General features: G+C 38.1%; 2 protein-coding genes across 5 annotated transcripts in view; one reads left to right on the top strand and one right to left on the bottom strand.

The window, feature by feature from the left end:
• The window catches only part of LOC135215270 (organic solute transporter subunit alpha-like), a 146991-nt gene that overhangs the window by 16309 nt on the left and 109940 nt on the right, over positions 1-20742 (top strand). The gene's annotated exons all lie outside the window — the stretch shown is intronic.
• Positions 10606-16291, bottom strand: LOC135215268 (SET domain-containing protein SmydA-8-like). 2 transcript variants are annotated; one of them, XM_064249808.1, is made up of 4 exons: positions 16161-16291; positions 13693-13888; positions 11824-12956; positions 10606-11581 (listed from the first exon to the last, which is right to left on the bottom strand). In XM_064249808.1, exons 2-4 carry the CDS (start codon positions 13866-13868, stop codon positions 11340-11342), a joined length of 1551 nt encoding a protein of 516 aa, XP_064105878.1. In that variant the 5' UTR covers positions 13869-13888; positions 16161-16291; the 3' UTR covers positions 10606-11339. The 2 variants fall into 2 exon arrangements, with proteins under 2 accessions (XP_064105878.1, XP_064105879.1); XM_064249809.1 differs by lacking the exon at positions 16161-16291 and adding an exon at positions 15402-16082.

Below are 20742 nucleotides of genomic sequence, written 5' to 3' on the forward strand. Positions count from 1 at the left end.
ATTTTGATAGTAATGAGAGATGTACAAACTCTGACAATGACATTTTCGTCTGTCATTGAATGGCAACATCCGCTGTCAGTCGAGAGATTAGTAATCTTGTGCACAACCATCCGGCTGTGCTTCCGACTGTTCGTGGTGTGTTTTTTTTATTATTTTTTTTTAGTTGCTCATAGCTGGGATACATTCGCCGCGAACATATCAATATTTAGAGCCACTCGATTGACTGCATAAAAAGAACTGGTGGTCATGTACTAAAGGACATGTTCCTTCGTTCCATCACTGGAAATGTATATGATACTAAGGTACGTTATATTTTGTGTTTATCCCTGATGATTTCGCTTTATCGAAAATATTTATGCACATATTACATGAACTTGCAAAATTGAAGGATTGCTCAAGAAGCAAGAGCCCGTGCTAACACACGGTTGCTAAATCTGAAAACAAAAACAAGAAGTGAACACCGACATCATCATCATATCAAACTCGAGTTTGGTCGTCATGACCTTGCATCGAGAAGCAATTCGCCCGTAAACACGTTTATGGCGTGGCTGTAGGCGATTTTTATTTTCAGTAACAATAGGATTCGTCATTCCAGGAGGCTTGTTTTCTTTGTTGTTCCAATTTCCGAAACATTTGTCACTTCTTTGTTGGAAATGAGACGTTGAGGATGTCATGGATGAAGCGGCGAATGACATTCACATCTTCACCTCAACCGACTGCTTCCTGAATTTGCATATTAATATCGTCTCTCTCCCTCTCCTCGTGTTTCCTTTCGGTTTCAAAAGACGGACTTTTGTCCTTGACGTCAGGGGATAAAGCAAGATAAGAGAATGGCTAGCCATTTTCGAGCCTTGGGGAAATTTTTGTAACGCGTGTATTCCTCTCTCTCTCTCTCTCTCTCTCTCTCTCTCTCTCTCTCTCTCTCTCTCTCTCTCTCTCTCGTCAACTAGAGGAACAGCTTCCACAGTTACAATGAGACAAAGTTTCTGTTCCCCTTGCCAGACAAACTGTTCGTTGTGCTGCACTGTTCACCTGAAGCAAGTAGTACCAGCCATAGCGCCTCAGCGGCGTGGTTGGTATGGTATTAACGTCCCACCTCGGTGGTCGCGGGTTCGATTCTCGGCCATTCCACTGAGGAGTGAGAGATGCGTATTTCTGGTGATAGAAGTTCACTCTCGACGTGGTTCGGAAGCCACGCAAAGCCGTTGGTCCCGTTGCTGAATAACCACTGGTTCCATGCAACGTAAAAGCACCAAACAAACAAACAAACAAAACAAGTACCAGCTATAATGAAAAATCTTTCCTATACATGGATGGTCAAGTAACATGCTTGAATTCAACCAAGAGTATAGTCCGTAGAATACTGAAGAACTGGCTACAATATTTCTAAAATCTTGAACGCTACGCGATACTTCAAAATGAAATGTGATTCTGGCGTTGTCCTGAGGTACCTTGTTAACAGCACATCTACAGTTCATGAAGAAATTAAAGGGGGAAACTTTACTGAATCATATATTGATGAATATAAACAACACCGATCGGCAGATGTAGAAGTAAGGAGGGATGTCAAGTACTTAAAAACAACAAAATATGAATTGCCAATTATCACAGAAGGATAATGAGAGCTAATTCTCTCTAAAAAAAAAAGAATAACTATCACACAGTACTTGAACTCAAAAATTCAGATGAAATTAATGACGTCACCGATACTAGATGAATTGCTTGTTATTCTTCACTGAACACCTGTGGTAATGGTAGTTGATCAATGTGTCTTAGCAGCATTCACATCAGGGTATGAAGAGAGACCAACCTTGGCAGCCAACTCTTTTAAGAGAAGGCCACTTCGAAATCAAACCAGTGGGTATAAGTGACTCTTTGGACTTGATAGGCAATCCCTCTAAGAGAAGGTTACTCTGAATACAAACCTTGCTCTCCAACCTTCGGCTCTTCCATAGCCATTGTACCGTGGGCTTCTTGGTCTTGGGTTTGCAGTCCCTCGCCTGAAGTTACAATCAGGTATTTATCCTCTTTTTCGTTCACTTTCCCGTTTTTTCGAAAAGTTTGTAGGACAGGCTGATGGGAAAGCAAAAGTTGCTGGGTAGGTTATCAGCAAGTGGCTTTATCTTTACCTAATCTTTTCTTTTTGAGCGTTTTATGTCTAAATCCAACCTGACTGTCCTCCCTTAGTTGTTGTGGCAAACCTAGCGGATTCCTTTTGCCTTACAAGGTGTACCAGCCCCAACTTGTCAACCACTTCCTTCTGGCGCTTTTTTCAATGACTCATGGACATGTTCTGTTGATTTTTACAATGTTAATATTGTTATGATTTTATTTATTAGTTTTGATAGTGATTTTATGTCGTTAATTTGGATTCTTTTGGAAGACATTGAGCTGAACCCAGAGTCTGTCATTCATTACAGTTAAAAAATTGCTAAGTGCTTTCCTCAAATAGTCGGGATTTAAGGTAAAATATACTTTATCTCTTTGTCTGTAACTACGATTTGATGTTTTTATCTGAGGCTCTTGTATCAGTAACAAGTGAAAGGGTGAGTTTTTAATCCTTTGGTTTGATGGCCCTAACGTCATTTATCGCCGTAACGCTAAGTCCAGACGACCTATTTATCGTCATAAAAATTTGGAGTGTAGTTGCCATGAAGCTCTTTGTTTAAGATATTCAACATGTTCTACAATGTTTACGCATTTGCTGTTTACTGCAATTGAAATATTCACGATTCTATACATGACCGTCTTTTGGAAAGGATTAGTACGGCTCAGTCACTGGAGTCAAAAGTTTCATTCTTTATTTGTGGAGACTGTAATGCAAAGCACAGCGAGTGACTAAATTCAAATTCCACATATCAACATGGCCGGTCTGCTCTTGAGTTCTGTGTATCCTCCGATTGTGTCCCGCTAATTGAGGATTCCACGCACATTCTGGTAGTAGATTAGATCTCATATTCACAGACGTTCCTGCTATTGTGAGTCCAAGGTCTGTGAATATTTAGGCACTTCTCATCATTGTGACATTGAGATGGACATAAGATATGACACTAGAAAGGTCACAGAATTAAGGATAAATAAATGACTAGCCATGGTTTGATGCTACATGTAGAGGAGCTTCCATGACAAACAGACGAAATCGTTCAAATGAAAATTACACCATTTTTGTTGAGTCTCGCCAAGATAAATTACAATAATTCCTTGAAGAGGAAAAGAATTACTCAGCCTCATATCTGGTGGTCCAATTAAGCATCATCTATCTTTGGGTCAAGGACGTCTTCCATTCCACCACCACTACCAACAGATGTTGGTAGATCGGTTACTGGTCCTAGGGAAAAGGCTGAACTGCTTCATCGAGCTTTTGAAGCGAAGCAATCTGCTGAGGATGTCCCTCTCCCTGTTACTTGTCATCCAAAGGCTATTCTTACAAAATTTGCATTTCGCTCCAGGTATGTTAAGAAAATTCTAGATAATCTTGATAGCTCAGGCGGAGAAGATCCTTATGGTTTCTTCCTTTTGTTTGATAAAAAAAATCTAGCGTGATGTCTCCCAAGATTATTAGATTGCATAGATTTTATGTCGACGTAGTAACTTTGCATTTGATCACTCGCTTAGTAATAAAGTGCCTGTTCCAGAGAGTGGCATATCTGCAAACTGCCGTAAATACGAGCCAATCTCTATACTCCCTGTGCTCTCCAAAGATACTGGAAACTTATCTTTAAGCCACTATATAAGTATGTGAAATCTAAAAGATTGATAGCTGATAGTCAATATGCTTATAGGAGGCAGTTAGGTATCTGTCATGCTCTTTTAGACTTGACTTGCCATTTGCAAGGGAACCTTGGTAAGGGTTTGGAGTGCGGAGTAATTCAAATTGATTTTTGTGCTGCTTTCGATTTAGTAAATCACAAGGCACTTATTTATAAAGTTCAGAATCTCTGAGTGGGTGGATATGTTTTAGGAATACTTCAAGATGATGTAACACGTCAGGGTGTGGTAAAGTCTCAACTTATGAGAAATGAAAGTGCTCTCACCTCAATTGGGACATGGGGTTTGGCTGACCTCCAATAAAACGAAAACTATTGATTAGCAGATCTCGTTCAGATTTTCTGCCCCATCCTCCCTTTCAGGTGGATGGAACTTTGCTGAGTCTGAAGCTTTTAACTATTCTAGGTGAAACTTTCGACTCGCATTTTACTTTTGAGAAACGTCTAGTGAGACCTCATACATTTATAAATGTGATAAAACCAATGCAACTCTTTTAGGTCATTTGTACTCCCTTATCTAGAATACTGTTCTCCGGTGTGGATGCCTGCTTCTGCTAGAGATTCATCTCTTTAAGATAGTGGTTCATGGTGGTAGGTTTCTGTTTCTTAAAAGTAATAGTTATGACTTGGACCATCGACGGATGGTCTCTTATTTGTCATTTTTTCGTAAGTGGTATTTTAAGGGAAATCTTTCACATTCACAATTGATCCCTGCTTCCCTTGACCCGCCGAGAGCAACCAGATTCGCTGAGCAGCAGCACCAATATGCAGTAAATGTGCCTCCTCGCTGTCGAACTTTGCTGTTCCAGAGGACCTTTGTTCCTCGCACCGTTGGATTGTGGAACAGCCTCCCAGAAGATGTCGGGCAAATGGAACTAAAGAAGTTCAAGCGAAGATGCAGTGCATTACTATCCTAATACCATTCTGCTTACGTTTTAATACATTTTTATCTATTTGCTAACTAATTAATTTACTTTTTCTTTTTAGTAAGTGAGATCTCTTAACTGTATTTCCTCTACCGTCTCTTACTTCATAATGAGCACCATATTCTTTGGAAGCTTGAATTTCAAGGCAGTGGCCCCTTTGGTGGGCTTGTTCCATATGAATAGGTTTCATCTCCTGAATAATAATAATAATAATAATAATAATAATAAGAATAATGATAATAATAAAAATAATAATAATAATAATGAAGCTCATTATATATTTAAAACATTCTTCCTATGCAAGAATGGTAAAGTAGCGTGCTTAAATTTACCAAGAGTGTGATCGATAAAATATTGAAGAGTTATAATATTTAAATTTAGTGTTTCTTCAAAATGATACAGGATTATGATGTTTCCCGATGCAGCCTGTTGACAGCAGCCTTTGCAATTAATTGAGAGACATCACAGCATTTTGAATTGGCTAAAAAGACACCTGTACTGAATCCTGCATTGATGAATGACAGTAAAATTGAATGGTAGATGTAGAAGAAATAAGGAGGGAGGGAGGGAGGGGTGTCAATTCATATTTGGAAGCTGTTAAATGTATTTAACAGCTTCCAAATATGAATTGCAGATTAATAACAGAATAATGATAAGATCTTATTTGCCAAAAAGAATAAAGTCCACTTAATACTTCAATGAAAATGAGAGACGGTTAACAGTGACTGATGGGTGTGTTTATGTTTGACGTGAACTTATACACGTTACATATGGATGAACATCAAACAATTGTGTTACTTGCTGCATTGTTGCTGCCATTGGTCCTGTTAGCACTGTTGTTACGATGTACGGGGTAGACAGTTGAATAAGAAAACAGATAGGCCAGACTTCTACAGGTATTATCCAGATTAGCATGACGTCAAGACTAGCAAGAGAGTCGAAGAACAGGGCCGCTGTGCAAACATTGACTTGACCGTACCATATCGTACCACACAAATCCTGGGTGACGACAGTTCGGAAGGTTTTGTCATTCCCTTTTGTGAAACAGGATGTGACGCCTCTGTTAAGAGCCATCAGCATCTCCTGATGACGTCAGGAAATATTTAAAGGAATGTCATCATTGAGAGAAGATTGTCGAATTCGATGTTTGTTATACAGAAACTGTCTCTGTCTCGATTTACCCGGTTGGACTTTTCAAGTTAGCAATCGTCACTTGGCCGTTTTTGGTTTTCTGTAAAAGAAAACGCTTTTTCTGTCCACCCTCCTATCTTAAAAACTTCTGAGACCAGTGAGCTGCAAATTGGTGTGTTGATCGTCCACCCTCTAATCATCAAACATGCCAAATTTCAGCACTCTTACCTCAGCAGTTTTTATTTTAAGTTATTGTGAAAGTTAGGCAAGATCGTGCGTTTGGTACCGCTATAGGTATCAACAACAAAGGGCATCTCCTTGCCGTAGCTGAAAGTTTCACGGGCTGCTGCTGAGAGTTTCAGGGGCCGTGGTGTGAGTTTCATAAAGCATTATACGCTGTACAAAAAACGCTGCTCTTCGGCGCATTTTTTTATTTTCTTTATTATTATTATTATTATTATTATTAATTATTATTATTATTATTATTATTATTATTATTATTATTATTATTTTGTAGTTTCTTTTTTTCTTTTTTATCTTCTGGTATTATCACGTCTCAACTTTTGCATCCTAAACTAAAATTATCCCTACACCTCATAGGACAAGCACTCTTTATTATGCTCTGCTGGTGTTCGCTAGGTATGTATGTTTATGTATTATCGACAAGAAAACTGAAGATACAGTTTTCTGAAATCTTCGGACACCTATTGCTAATAATACCACACCTGGCAACTCTAGGGAAGGGGGAGGAGCTTCAAAGTCCTCGTGTTTGTTGCTTTAGATTTCCCGTAACTTTAAACCATAAAGATTCTGTCAAAGTCCCATAATCATTTATAACTGAATGCAGTAACAACCGATACATTATTCGTTACAGTTAGTTATGGTAACGTCAGTTCAGAGTAGAATATCGATCATCCTTCTTTAAAACCTACTGTGAAACCTTTCTCATAACTAAAAAGACGTAAAATTCATGTGTAATTGGAAATGGGATCTTAAATAAAGAGATTTTTTTCAAAATTTGGGCAATAACCAGCAGAAATCGTGAAGAACAATACAGAAATGAATGCAATATTATGATAGAGAGAGAGAGAGAGAGAGAGAGAGAAGAGAGGAGAGAGAGAGAGAGAGCTAAGCGTAGGCCTGTCTATAGAGATACTTGAGTCATTATATTTACTTTGAGACGCCGAGTGATAAAATATTTTTAAAGTATGTTTTAGAAGCGGAGAGAGAGAGAGAGAGAGGAAAGTCTGCCTACGTGAAAGCATAGGCTTACTTATAACTACTTCATTCATACATTTACTTTGAGAGATTGAGCGATAATATATTTTTAAAGTATGTTCTAGAAGTGGAGAGAGAGAGAGAAAGGGTGCGATTATAGTATTGGTGGTGGAAAGTGGCAGAGGAAAGAGCGGTGAGTATAGATGCACAGATTGCTGGGAAACCGTGATAATGGTTGCCAAGATCGTTCTTCGTTTTACTAGATATAATTTGAAGGGACCTTAGTATGCAAGTTAATTCTCTAAGAAATTTATACCCTAATTTTGATTTCATTCGACAGTTGGTGTAACAATCAAAGACTGTAAAAGGGAGTGGAAAATTTCAACCATAGGCTACGGTCAATCTTGCTTTCTCATATTATAGACTACTTTTGGACATCGGTTTCCACCCGCAAATCATTCACGAAAAAATGCTGAGTAAAGTAAAAATATTTATTCGCACAAATAACTCGATAACTATTGCACGGGCAATTAAAGTTTTATATCATGCAACAGCTTCGCGGCGAAGTAATGCTGCCTTGTAGGCTAACTCCTAACTTTTTGTAATGAAAGCATAGCCAGAAAATCTTCCGAGTTGACAGGCTACTTTAACTTTGATAAAGATTACCATTTAATGACAGTAGCTTTGTAAACGACTGCTAGCACTGATCCATGTCAACGTCAAAGTCATGAAAGTGTATAGGTCGTTACGCCAGTATCCAGTGACGTGTGTCACTTCCCGGCGCCATTGGAAAGGGTGGAGATGACGCTGAATTAAGCTTTTAGAGCATAGTCTTGCAGACGTTTTTTTTTCACTTTGTCGTCCTTAATGTTCGACCGATTTTAATATATATGGTCTCATTGGAAAGCTCTTGAAAATACCTTTTAAATGCATATAATTAAGCGTGTAGAAAATACGGCGCTGCAATGTTTTTAAGTAAAGATATCCAGATATGCATTTTATCTGGGTTCGCTTTTTTACTCTACTCTTCCAAATTTTTTAATGTCAATTTTAATAAATTTATCATCTGTTAGAAGATCTTGAAAAGCAATTTCCAATAAACCCAATGAAGCACGTATATGTCTCAAAAAATAGAAATAATCATGCATGACATGTGATGAGACTCAGTGATTTCATGTCTTTGCCATGGGATGGTGTAATAAATTTTACCACTAAAGCCTGTTGAACCCCTTGTATTTAATATTCTTCTAAATATCAAAGTCTTTGTACCCTACTTTGCATTTTATGCACTACTTAGGTCTTGCTATCCAGCCTGTTACCTAGGGATTAACCGTATCTCCATGACACAAGGGACTTTAATTATAATTATGTTGACTTATGCTTATTACTTACTTTTATCAATCATTATTAAAAAAAAAAAAACACTTGTTGATATGAATTATTTATTTTTACGGATCACTTATTAATGTCAGTCTTATTATAATACTAATAATTTTTGGTCTATTTTAAAAGTATATTATCATGTGAACAGAAATTGCCAGATTGAAAAATTTATACTGCTAAATTTACTTTTACATAATGGAACAAATGTCATAGATGACAAGATATTGTCATGGAAAATTAAGTGATTACACTCCATATTTATAGTTCCACGGCTTGTGACTTGTGCCCAGAGATCTTGACTTGCGCTTTCCCGCTCGAAGCACTCGGGCACCGCCTCACATTATAGAAAACTCTCTTGCGGATTCAACTAGATTTGCTCAACCTACCTTAGCCGTCGCAACATCGACTGCCATTGATGTCAGCTGACTTTGAACGCTTTGGAATGCAAGCACAAATTTGTAGAAACTAAAATAATTACAATCACTACGCATGATGATGCAATAATATTCCTTTTCATAAAGAATCACTAGTAAATATTGTCGTCGTAACTCATCGTAATACAATCAGTAATTAATTCTCTATCTTCCAGATTTCTATGAACGAATCCATCTGAGAAATTCCAATTACTTAGGACATATATCGTGTTTTTAAACTGAACGTTTTTGTTTTGCAGTTTAATATATATATATATCAATATATATATATATATATATATATATACTATATATTTATATATATATATATGTATATATATATACACTATATATATATATATATATATTATATATATATATATATATGATTGATAATTTGCATTGTACTTTCAGATTCTAGAGTTAATTTAGCGAAATTATGTCTTTTCAGTAAAAATAAAAACAAATGTGAAATTCGATGAACGAAAGCTTTCTAACCGAATCCTGTAGCGTGTGACTATTCCTGTAGTCAGTTAAGGCATACGCATATTAATCTAAGTACGTGCTTTATCTAAAGGTTTGGTAAAACAAACACGTACACGGTACAACATATTCGTCTGCATCATTTGTTGGATTTTTTTTCTTTACACAGCTATTTCGGCTTTAATATGATTTTGTCCATCTATGTTCATCTTTCAAATGCTTAGAGGCACTTCTATCCAACATAGGCTCCCTTCAGCAGTTATATCCAATACAAACTCTCTTCAGCAGTTGTATGCAATACAGGCTCCCTTCAGCAGTTATATCCAATACAGACTCCCTCTTCAGTCAGAAATTAGGGAAGGCAAAAAAAAGTAAGTTAAGCAGTCAGTAGCTGAATAAGATTTGGAAACCAATTGGATGTAGATGAGATAATAATGGTGAAAGAGAGCAGTGATCTGGATATGCCCTTCGCCCAACTACTGGGATAACAGCAGTAATATTTATAGCAGAGCTCCTGTGAGCACAAGAATGACTGTAACAAGCATTGCCCTGCACTTTTTGTGAAACCTATCTTGAGTCTTTCTTCAAGATGAAATTTATGTCATACATGAGATCATTTTAAAGTTATCTTTTACGGTCGAGATATATCTATAGTAAATATAGTAAATAATTTAATTTTCCCACACACACTTAAGAACATTTTACCTAATCAACAGTTGCATTTATTTTCTATATATTACTTCGAAAGTATTTTAAGATTCTGCGCGCAATTTTTTTTTTTTTTGCTCTGTTACATATTTGAATATTTCGTTTTTCGTGAATTCTTCATCTTCAGGTTTCAGCAGATAGGACAACATTTACAATATTTCCACGTGGAATGTATTTATATTTTCCCTCCCGTCCATCTCGCTACGTCCTCCGTTTGAAGACTCTGGAGTCATGATTCCTGGTCGGATTCTTACTCATCTTGTTTTGTGCTGTTACCTTCCTGCTGACTGTCCACCTAATCTATAATGGTTAGCACATTGATTCAGCGAGATTAACAATTTAACTTTGGATTGGACGTAATAGCAATAGGAATAGTAATTTAATTGCATGAACAAAATGTAAGAGTGATATTACCATGATATTAATAGAAGTCAGTTACCATATGAGAGAGAGTGGAGTGGGAAGAGCCAGTAACGAGAGAGAGAGAGAGAGAGAGAGTATGAATAAATTCTGTGGAATAGCAGCAACGAGGAACAATTCCAAGGAACTTTCATTTTAAAGAAAAAATGCAAAATTTCATTCTACCTTTATTTTTGCCAAAACTTACAGCGAGAACAAAGCCTCGTATAAAAACTCCACACGTTTCACTGCCCCGTGTGACTGCCCCAGGGAGCTTGTTAAAGTCACGTGACCCGGGTCACGGGGCAGCCACTTATCAACGATTCCTCTAGATTTTCGGTAAAGGTCAGTAATAGCAGGGTAAGATAGGAAATGTCAAGTTATCCTGTAACGGTAAATCATAGCTTTTCCAACGATTTCACCATTTTAGTTCAAAATTTATACATTTAATTATCTTGTTTCACTGCTGTCGAATCAGTATTGTGATGCATCTCAAGTGTTTCAACCTCGTTGGTAAGACTTTTTTTTTTTATATTCTCCGAGATGTAGATCGTCTCTTTAAAAAATAATAAACTGCATCGAATCGGGATGATATTGCTCACACCCTTCGAATCACCTTGACTTCCATTCACCACAGGAAATGGATCATTACCAGGTAATGACCCGCTATTCATGTTTCCTTCTGCAAAATCACCTGATTCTTTTTCTCTACAATAAGTTAAGATTGTTCATTGGGATTCTAAGATAATTAACGGTTTATACCTTCGGGTACTTAGATCTTAACCAGAGAATCACACACGTCCATTTGTATATCATAAAAAATAATGACAAAATATCGTTATCACGGCGGATGACAAAATCCAGGAGGAGGCTGCGGTTTCGTGTGATGGGAATTTTGCAATTATCTTCCGTCAACGTTCCTCTAGTTTTTCTTTAATCTTGTTTATCTCATCTCTCTCATTGTTAACTAGTTTAAGCCAGCGTCTCTCAAACGAATCCTCTGCCTCGATGTCAATAATTTCCTTCGCGCTATCGAGCCAGTACAAGGCGCTGGTCAGGCCTGCGAGGTATTCCCCAGCAGAGATTCCTCCCTGCGAGTGCTTGGCCTTGAAGACCTCGAATTCGGCGCTGGCGAGGTGATAGAGACTCACACCTGAGAGAAAGAACAAGGGTTACTAACAGTTACTACTACAAAACTACAACTACAGTTAAAAGTTTAACACGTGCAGTTGATGTATTCAAATGACAGTATTGTTAAAAATGAAAGAATGGCTGAAGTAGCTTAGGAATTCAATACTAATTAAGATAAGGGATTACGAATTTCATTTGCATATATCATTGGAAATAATCCAGTTCTGACAGTAGCAGCTCGTAAAAAGGTAAAGGAAGACCAACCTCGTCGTCTTGTGTTCCCAGGTTCTAGTTTGTAAAAGAGCTGCAGAATTCCTTCCCACAAATCTCTCTTCATCTGAAGTGCTTCTATGTCGTTATTTTTTGCCAAGTTTCTAAGAATAGCCTGAGCCGCCGTCAGCCAGACATAATGCTTTGGGTGGTAATCCTTTTTTACATCTTCCAACAACTTGGCAGCATCTTTGGTTGTTGTAGAATTTGCTTCAATATTTTCCATAAATTTATCTGCCTTTTTTATTAAGTCTTTCAGTGGTTTTGTGGTTCCACACTTAGAACACTTCCATGGTTCTACATAGTTCTGACTTGGTTCCAAGAACCCATCGTGACACTTGGGACATAGCGGGCTCGAAAAATGTGTCGATAATTCAGTTGGGTCTGTGCATCTATTACACGTGCAGGTAAAATTATAAGTGGTCTGGAGTTCTTCCTGCCTCTGCCACAGAGTTGAGGTTGGAGGTACGTAGCTGAAAACGACAGGCTCGCCCTTTTTGATGTCAACGGCAGCGTTTATGTACAGGAAGCCATAGATATCCGATCTTAGCGTTGCATTCGGATGACAGGAATGATTCAAAAGGTAGATTTTTTGATACAGTCCTCGGAATGATTGTCCTCTGGGTCCTTTGGTATTGATGGCATTGGTGATGATGGCTCCCTTGACACGGTGGACCAAGTCCGCGTCGCAGACGCCCGTCAGTATTTCCGAGATGTATTTCACAGTCGCCATGTGATAAGGCTCTTGTTCCTTTTTGTATTTGTCTGCGTAGTGAACCATGGACTCGATGGTCTTCCAGGCGTCGGGATTTTTCTTCCTTAACGCCAGACAACGAAGGACCAAGATGACGTCATATCTTGGTGTTTCATCTAGATCCTGTGGGGGACCTGTCTTCATCGAGTCAGTTGACAAATAAGCACATTCAGCCTCGTGTAACGGAGATTTAGCACAAACGGGGGAACACAGAGGCCAGGAACAACTTGGGCATCTCGGGAAATTGGGCTCAGTGATGGGGTTTAGACAACCGAGGCACATTGCAGTGGATGTCGACTGGGGTCCCAGAACGAGTGGCTTTTCTTTCAGTATTGACTGGCCAGCTGGGATGTCCCGAGACGCTACGAGGTACCTGAAATTCAGGCAATAAATTATGAATAATAATGACTATTTATGCATAATTTTCAAAAAGTTTGCAGAGTCAAGAGTAGGAATTCCTAAAAATTTAGAAGTTAGAAATTCTAATATGTAGGTAACTCATGACTAGGATAGACATTAACTTTTAGAAAACCCCATAACCCTTGTTAGTAGTAGTGATTTGCAAATATTCACAGTGGTAATATTGTAGGCGTCCAGCACATTATCTGTTAGTCACCAGCGGCTTTCAAGCTTCATGCAAAATGCCTTTGCATCCAACGATTAAGAAAGAAGAACGTAGGGAAGAAATAATGGTGAGTAAAAAAAAAGAAAAAAAAAAGACGATACCCAAAGGGTAAGTCGAAGTTGAAATTGGTGATAACGGTGTAGTGCATAGAAATGCATCGTCATGATCAGATCAACTGCCTATTTTCTAAATATTCTCTAAAAAAAATGACCATGACCTTTCGTTTGCCTTTTAGCAACTGAACAGTTACTCTCAGGAATGTTGTCAGGAATGACTACGTCAGAATTTAGGTAGTAAGCATCCGAATGAAAAGAACAACAACAACTTGTCGACTCTGGCCGTTTTTATATGAAATTCTGTATTTGTGAATGAGTCACCTCAACGTTTCATGCTGTGCTCAGAGATGAAGAGGTTTCCTTATGATCCTCAGTCAACCAATTTTTTTTATTTATTTATTTATTTATTTTTTTTTTTTATTTCTCACCTTCCTTGTTGCGGATCGCTCTTTTCTACTACGGGACAGCATTTTGTTTTGTGGACCTTCCAGTGTTTCTTCTGGTGTTCTTTGCTGCAGTAGTAAACTTGGCCACAGGCTGTGCATTTCAAGGATGCTGGTTTTTGGCAAGACCCACAGATCCCCTCGCTGCCTTCCTTCGTCATGTCCTCCGGGCTGATTGCTCCTGGAAACGATGAGATGGCATTCAGTGATCATTTTGGCAGTTGACTGGGTGTATGTTTCTGAAGGCTTCTAAAGCAACTAAAAATGTCGTAAATATAAGACGATTTTTTAAACTTTTCAATAGCTCAAGTCCCCAGCAGAATAGTTTATAAAGTATTTCCAATAATGTGATATATTACTTGCAGGTTACGGGCAAGAGCCTGCGCTGGTACAAAGTGAAGTTAACATAACAAACATCTGATAAAAAGAAACCAGCAAGTTCATTTCCTTCAGTTAACAAAGACTAACTTTACCATCGACAAGATTTATGCTGAAATGGAATACGAAAAATTAGGAAAGCTATATGACATCCTATGGGATACCAGTGGAAAATCAAATGGCTCGGGCACGGGGTATGTATGTAGCCCAAAACCTTTATTGATATTGTAGAAAAGCCAAAGAAGGAATAAAATAATAAATTTGAGGGACTTGAATGTGTGAGGATGCAAGGCAGAAAAGAAGAAATAGATGGTAGTTGGTCCGTATTAGGAGAGATTGCTGGCCCTTTAATCACTTAGTGGTGAGACAAAGGTTGAAGGGCTTCCTGCGCAGGAAGTGGAAGGCAAAAAGTGCCTGTGCCAATAGTATAAGTCTACAAACATATAAAATTAATAGTTTTGTGGTTATATAAGGTAAATGGAATCAGGGAGATGAAGCAGACTAAATATGAAGTCATGACGATAAAAGTTTGTGGAAAAAAAATCTGAAAAAAATTGTAGTATCAATAGACGTTAAAGTCGTATTACGAGAAGTGATTGTTCAGCCAATTCTCCTTAATGTGAGTCGACTGTGGATGCTGATTATGACTGAAAGAGAAATGGTGGAGGCTGTTCAGATGATCCATTTGCCTCGTTTGTAGCTTTAGAGAACCTGGAGTAATGGAAAATGTAGAAGCATTTAGAAGCGGTGAAAAGGGGTACAGTAGGTGAATGAGGAGGCTCAGATTACTTTCACAATGTTTGATCATGTGGAAAGGATGAAGATCAGATGGTGGATGAAAAGAAAGTTGGGAGTGAAGAAGAGAGGAAGACTTGGAAAGCAAAGGATAGAGGTGTGAAAGAAGTACGGTAAAGGAAGGACCCTCAGCGGGGGTGTCGATTTTTTGTGCAGTGCTCAAGAACCGCAAATGTGTTCTAAGAAGTTGCCGGTTTTCTGGAAGTTTTCCGTATGGATTTTATCCATGGTGCAGCAGTCAATGCGTGAATTTGGCAGTGACTGTTAATTGTCTTCCCCCCACCACCCCCACCCCGACGCCCTCCCTCTTAGAGGAAAACAGCTTTAAGAGTATGCATACGCTAGATATAAGTATAATATATATATATATATATGTATATATTATAATATATATATTACATATATATTATATATATATATATATATATATACATACATAGCTATATATATCCCTTTACCCCTAACTAATGAATATTTAAAAAATTAATTAATAATCAAATGGAGTAACTAGCATTACTCACGCGTGTCTGTGTAGAAATACACAAGCGCTTGTGCATCAGCAAGCAAGCGGAGTGTCAGAGCAGGACCCACTGCGTCAGACCAACGTTTCCTTGGCACCTTTTCAGACACGGGCGTTGAAGAGCAAAGAAGCAGTTATCTAATGAAACGTACTCATATTGCCATTTCTTTCGGCTTTTAATGGTTATTTTAAGGAAATCGCTTTAAAACTCTTAATTCTTATCATACAAGAGCTTGGAGTGAGAATTGTAGTCTCAACTCCTGGGAAATAATGAAAGATGTGTGAACATTCATTTAAAAATAGCGGAGGTCAGTGCAGCATGCGGCTTCCTTTCGACGAATTCTAGAACCGTTTGTTTCTCCTTTTTCAGGATGTTTTCCTCCCTAATTAATGACTGAAATTTGATGTATTAGTGCAGCTGCGTCATAGCTTTGTGCAGGTACATCTGAAGAGCAAATGACACACAGGAAAATAAGGAAGACTAAGATTGTTGGTGCTCATGAGGACAAAAATAATCCCAACACAAGTTGCCGGTTATGAAGAGCTTTGCGACCTTAAATTAGAAGTAGTACCAAAACTTTCACTCAAAAGTTAATGAACAGAAGCCATGCATGGGTCCACAGTTAGGTAGCATATTAATAATTCAGTAATGAACCCGCTTCTTTCCCATATTTCCAAGCAGCGTTCAACATGGCAGATACCGTTTGATTCATTTCCTTTGTCACACATTGTAAATCTGAAACGTTCACTTCTGACCCACCTGTATAAACGAATTGTGTATGTACAAAATAACCTTAATGAAGAGGCTTGGTTGCCTGCCGAGCACTGAGTAAGTTGGAAACTGAGTGAGTCTACTCCTCCCGCCGTTAGTTGTGAACCAAAATAAATATCTCGCTGAGGATGGCCGCCGGGGGAGGCTGCCGGATGCTGCTAATTAAAATCATTAGATTCACGATTATTTTTCAAGGAGTTATGACTAGCCGATATGATAAAGAAAAGAGAAAATCACGGGACCTTTAAGAAACTGGTATTGTTACCTTCAAGGGAGTTGCGTCTTTCGTCTGTTTAGCTCAAGAATTTTCTAGAAAGGACTTTGAGCTTCTATGAAGTTCTCTCAGTTTCTCGGTGACGAGGGTATACGGGTTACTTGTTTCACAATTTTCTGTGAGTATGGGTGAAAGATACCATTAGAACGTTGACGAAAATAGTTCGTATTTCTCTCTAATTCATGTCATATAATATAGTAGTCTTCAACACTATTCATGTAATAGTGAGCCGTATATTGTAGAATAGAATTCTGCATTTCAAGAATTCCCGGGATAGTTTATAAGCATTGAGGAGGTTCCTAAGCACACTATTGCTTATTTGCTATGCATCGTATGGATGTGAATTGATTGAACATCATAGAAATATTTTGCTTCTTTATGGTTTAAAATGAGGCTGTTAAAGGCAGCAACTGTGGATTTAGATAGAATTAAGCGAGAAAGTGAAAATTTCGTGTTAGAAGAACGTATAACTCTAAATTGGTCGGGAGAACTCGGCGCATTTATTTTTAATAGTTAGTTTGTTTTAAATCATCCGGGAAAGAGAAGACTCCATCATGTATATCACTTAGTCTTGCCATGATAAACATGATAATAGTTTGCAACTGACCAGCCACAAATGACGTTTGTTATTGGACGGCAATTCGGATTACCGGTTTTCACCGATATGACAGTAGACGCCTGAGAGACAGATCGATTTGCAATGTTAGTTGTGGTTACTGCACAATGCCTAACAGAGATGGCGAATATTTGAATACTGAGTAACTGGCTGCACCGTGATCCAGGACACGTGAATTTAATCATGTGCTTGGGGCAGTTACGCCCGACAGTAAACCGTGCGAAGAATTCGGAGGCTTCGACACCAAACACAAGGACAAATGTCGCCTGACAAGCGTCTTGTACCGGCTAGGTAGCGCTACGGGAAATGATTGTCATTCAGGCAAAGGACACGTTTGAGAGACGCTGGCTTAAACCAGTTAACGATGAGAAAGAGAAGATAACCGAAATAAAAGAACAACTAGGGGTTAGTTGACGGAGATAATTGCAAAATTCCCATCACACGAAACCGCAGCCTTATACTGGATTTTGTCATCCTCCGTGATGACGATATTTTGTCATATTTTTTTATGATATACAAATGGACGTGTGTGATTCTCTGGTTAAGATCTAAGTACCCGAATGTATAAACCGTTAATTATCTTAGAATCCCAATGAACAATCTTAACTTATTGCAGAGAAAAAGAATCAGGTGATTTTGCAGAAGGAAACATGAATAGCAGGTCATTAGCTGGTAATGATCCATTTCCTGTGGTGAATGGAAGTCAAGGTGATTCGAAGGGTGTGAGCAATATCATCCCGATTCGATGCAGTTTATTATTTTTTAAAGAGACGATCTACATCTCGGAGAATATCTAAAAAAAAAGTCTAACCAACGAGGTTGAAACACTTGAGATGCATCACAATACTGATTCGACAGCAGTGAAACAAGATAATTAAATGTATAAATTTTGAACTAAAATGGTGAAATCGTTGGAAAAGCTATGATTTACCGTTACAGGATAACTTGACATTTCCTATCTTACCCTGCTATTACTGACCTTTTCCGAAAATCTAGAGGAATCGTTGATAAGTGGCTGCCCGTGACCCGGGTCACGTGACTTTAACAAGCTCCCTGGGGCAGTCACACGGGGCAGTGAAACGTGTGGAGTTTTTATACGAGGCTTTGTTCTCGCTGTAAGTTTTGGCAAAAATAAAGGTAGAATGAAATTTTGCATTTTTTCTTTTAAATGAAAGTTCTTTGGAATTGTTCCTCGTTGCTGCTATTCCACAGAATTTATTCATACTCTCTCTATCTCTCTTCTCTGGTTCCTTACTGGCTTCCCACTCCACTCTCTCGTTATATGGTAACTGACTTCTATTAATATCATGGTAATATCACTCTTACATTTTGTTCATGCAATTAAATTACTATTCCTATTGCTATTACGTCCAATCCAAAGTTAAATTGTTAATCTCGCTGAATCAATGTGGCTAAAACCATTATAAAGATTGTAGGTTGGACAGTGCAGCAGGAAGGTAACAGCACAAAACAAGATGAGTAAGAATCCGACCAGGAATCATGACTCCAGAGTCTTCAAACGGAGGACGTAGCGAGATGGACGGGAGGGAAAATATAAATACATTCCACGTGGAAATATTGTAAATGTTGTCCTATCTGCTGAAACCTGAAGATGAAGAATTCACGAAAAACGAAATATTCAAATATGTAACAGAGCCAAAAAGAAAGAAAAATCAAATTGTGCGCAGAATCTTAAAATACTTTCAAAGTAATATATGGAAAATAAATGTGGCTGCTGATTAGGTAAAATGTTCCTAAGTTTGTGTGGGAAAATTAAAATATTTATTGGAATACTATAGATATATCACGACCGCAAAAGATAACTTTAAAATGATCTCAAGTATGACATAAATTTCATCTTGAAGAAAGACTCAAGATATGTCTCACAAAAAGTGCAGGGTAATGCTTGTTACAGTCGTTCTTGTGGTCACAGGAGCTCTGCTATAAATATTACTGCTGTTATCCCAGAGGTTGGGCGAAGGACATATCCAGGTCACTGCTCTCTTCCACCATCATGAACTCATCTACATCCAATTGGTTTCCAAATCTTATTCAGCTGCTGACTGCTTAACCTACTTTTTTTTCCTTCCCTAATTTCCGACTGAAGAGAGCCTGTATTGATATAACTGCTAAGAGAGGCATGGATAATGCCGGTTCCTAAGCATTTGAAAGATGAATATAGATGGACAAAATCATAGCAAAGCAGTAGTTTTGTGAAAAACGTTCCAACAAATGATGCAGACGAATATGCCGCACCGTGTACGTGTTTGTCTTTACCAAGTTTAGGTAAAGCACCTACTTAGGTTAATATGCGTATGCCTTGACTGACCTAAGGCACAATCACATGCGAGTCCATGTACAGCATACGTACGTAAACATACACATCTAGCAAACACCAGCAGAGCCAGAGCACATGAAGAGTGGTTGCCCTGTGAGGTGTAAGGAAAATTTTAGATTGGGAGGCCAAAGCTCAGACGTGACAAAACCAGAAGATAAAAAAGAAAGAAACTGAAAAAAAGAACGCCCAAATAACACCTGCAAGCTTAAAAAGTCCAACTAGGTAAATCGAGACAGAAACTGTTTCAGTATTTAAAAAATCCGATTCGACAATCTTCTCTCCATGACAGTACACCTTTCAAGATTTCCTGGCGTCATGAGGTGATGCTGATGACTCTTAGCAGAGACATCATTACATCCTGTATCACAAAAAGGAATGACAACTACCTGTAGACGTCAGAACTATTTTTGTCTTATTAACTGCCTGCCTGATGCATCACTACAAGTGAAAGCATCGACAACAGTAGCACAATTATATGTTTTATTCACCTGTATAGTACGTGAGATCAGCTCAGGTCAAAAAAAGCCAGGTGGGATGACAAAGCAGATTCATCGGAAGAAACAACAGTAAAACAAGTATAGTCACACACACACACACACACACACACACACACACACACACACACACACACACACACACACACACACACACACACACACACTCACCCTCTCCACGCCTCCAGAAAGACTAACCGACTGAAAACCACCCAAGCAAGGCAGGTAATAAATACATATTGTAAACCAGTGATTAAGCAGTTAAGGTATCAGTTTTAATATATCATGCTGGAGACTTATCACATCCCTTGAATGAGAAAACAGATCCATTAAAAGTAGTTGCAATGGCAATTTTTCGTCTTTTAATTTTATTTCATTTTATTTATTAATTTCTGATAGTTATGTCTGACAAAAATATATCTTTTTCGCATAATCAATGTAGTAAATTCCACTGGAAAAGTAAGACACGGTTGGTAATGTTGCGCAACAATACATATACATATATGCATAACTGAATCACGAAAGTTAAGAACGTGATAAATCAATAAATGAAGGTTTATGCCACGAAGGGAAAATAAACAACGGAGTATCCGCGAGATCTTTCGACGTTCAAACGTCCTTTACTAAGCAGATAAACTGACTTACATGAGGAAATGACAATACACGAAAGGTCGTATAACTGACAGACAGGGATTATAAAGAGATTAGTACCTAGAATCCGACATACCTGGAAGATGAGTAACCTCCCAAACAAGACAAGACAATTAAAGGATTATTATAGGTGACAGCTATTCAGAACTTTTGGTAAACAAAAACATATTCACAATACATATTAAATATACATATAC

Source organism: Macrobrachium nipponense, chromosome 5, assembly GCF_015104395.2.
Source record: "Macrobrachium nipponense isolate FS-2020 chromosome 5, ASM1510439v2, whole genome shotgun sequence".
Taxonomy (NCBI): Eukaryota; Metazoa; Arthropoda; class Malacostraca; order Decapoda; family Palaemonidae; genus Macrobrachium; species Macrobrachium nipponense.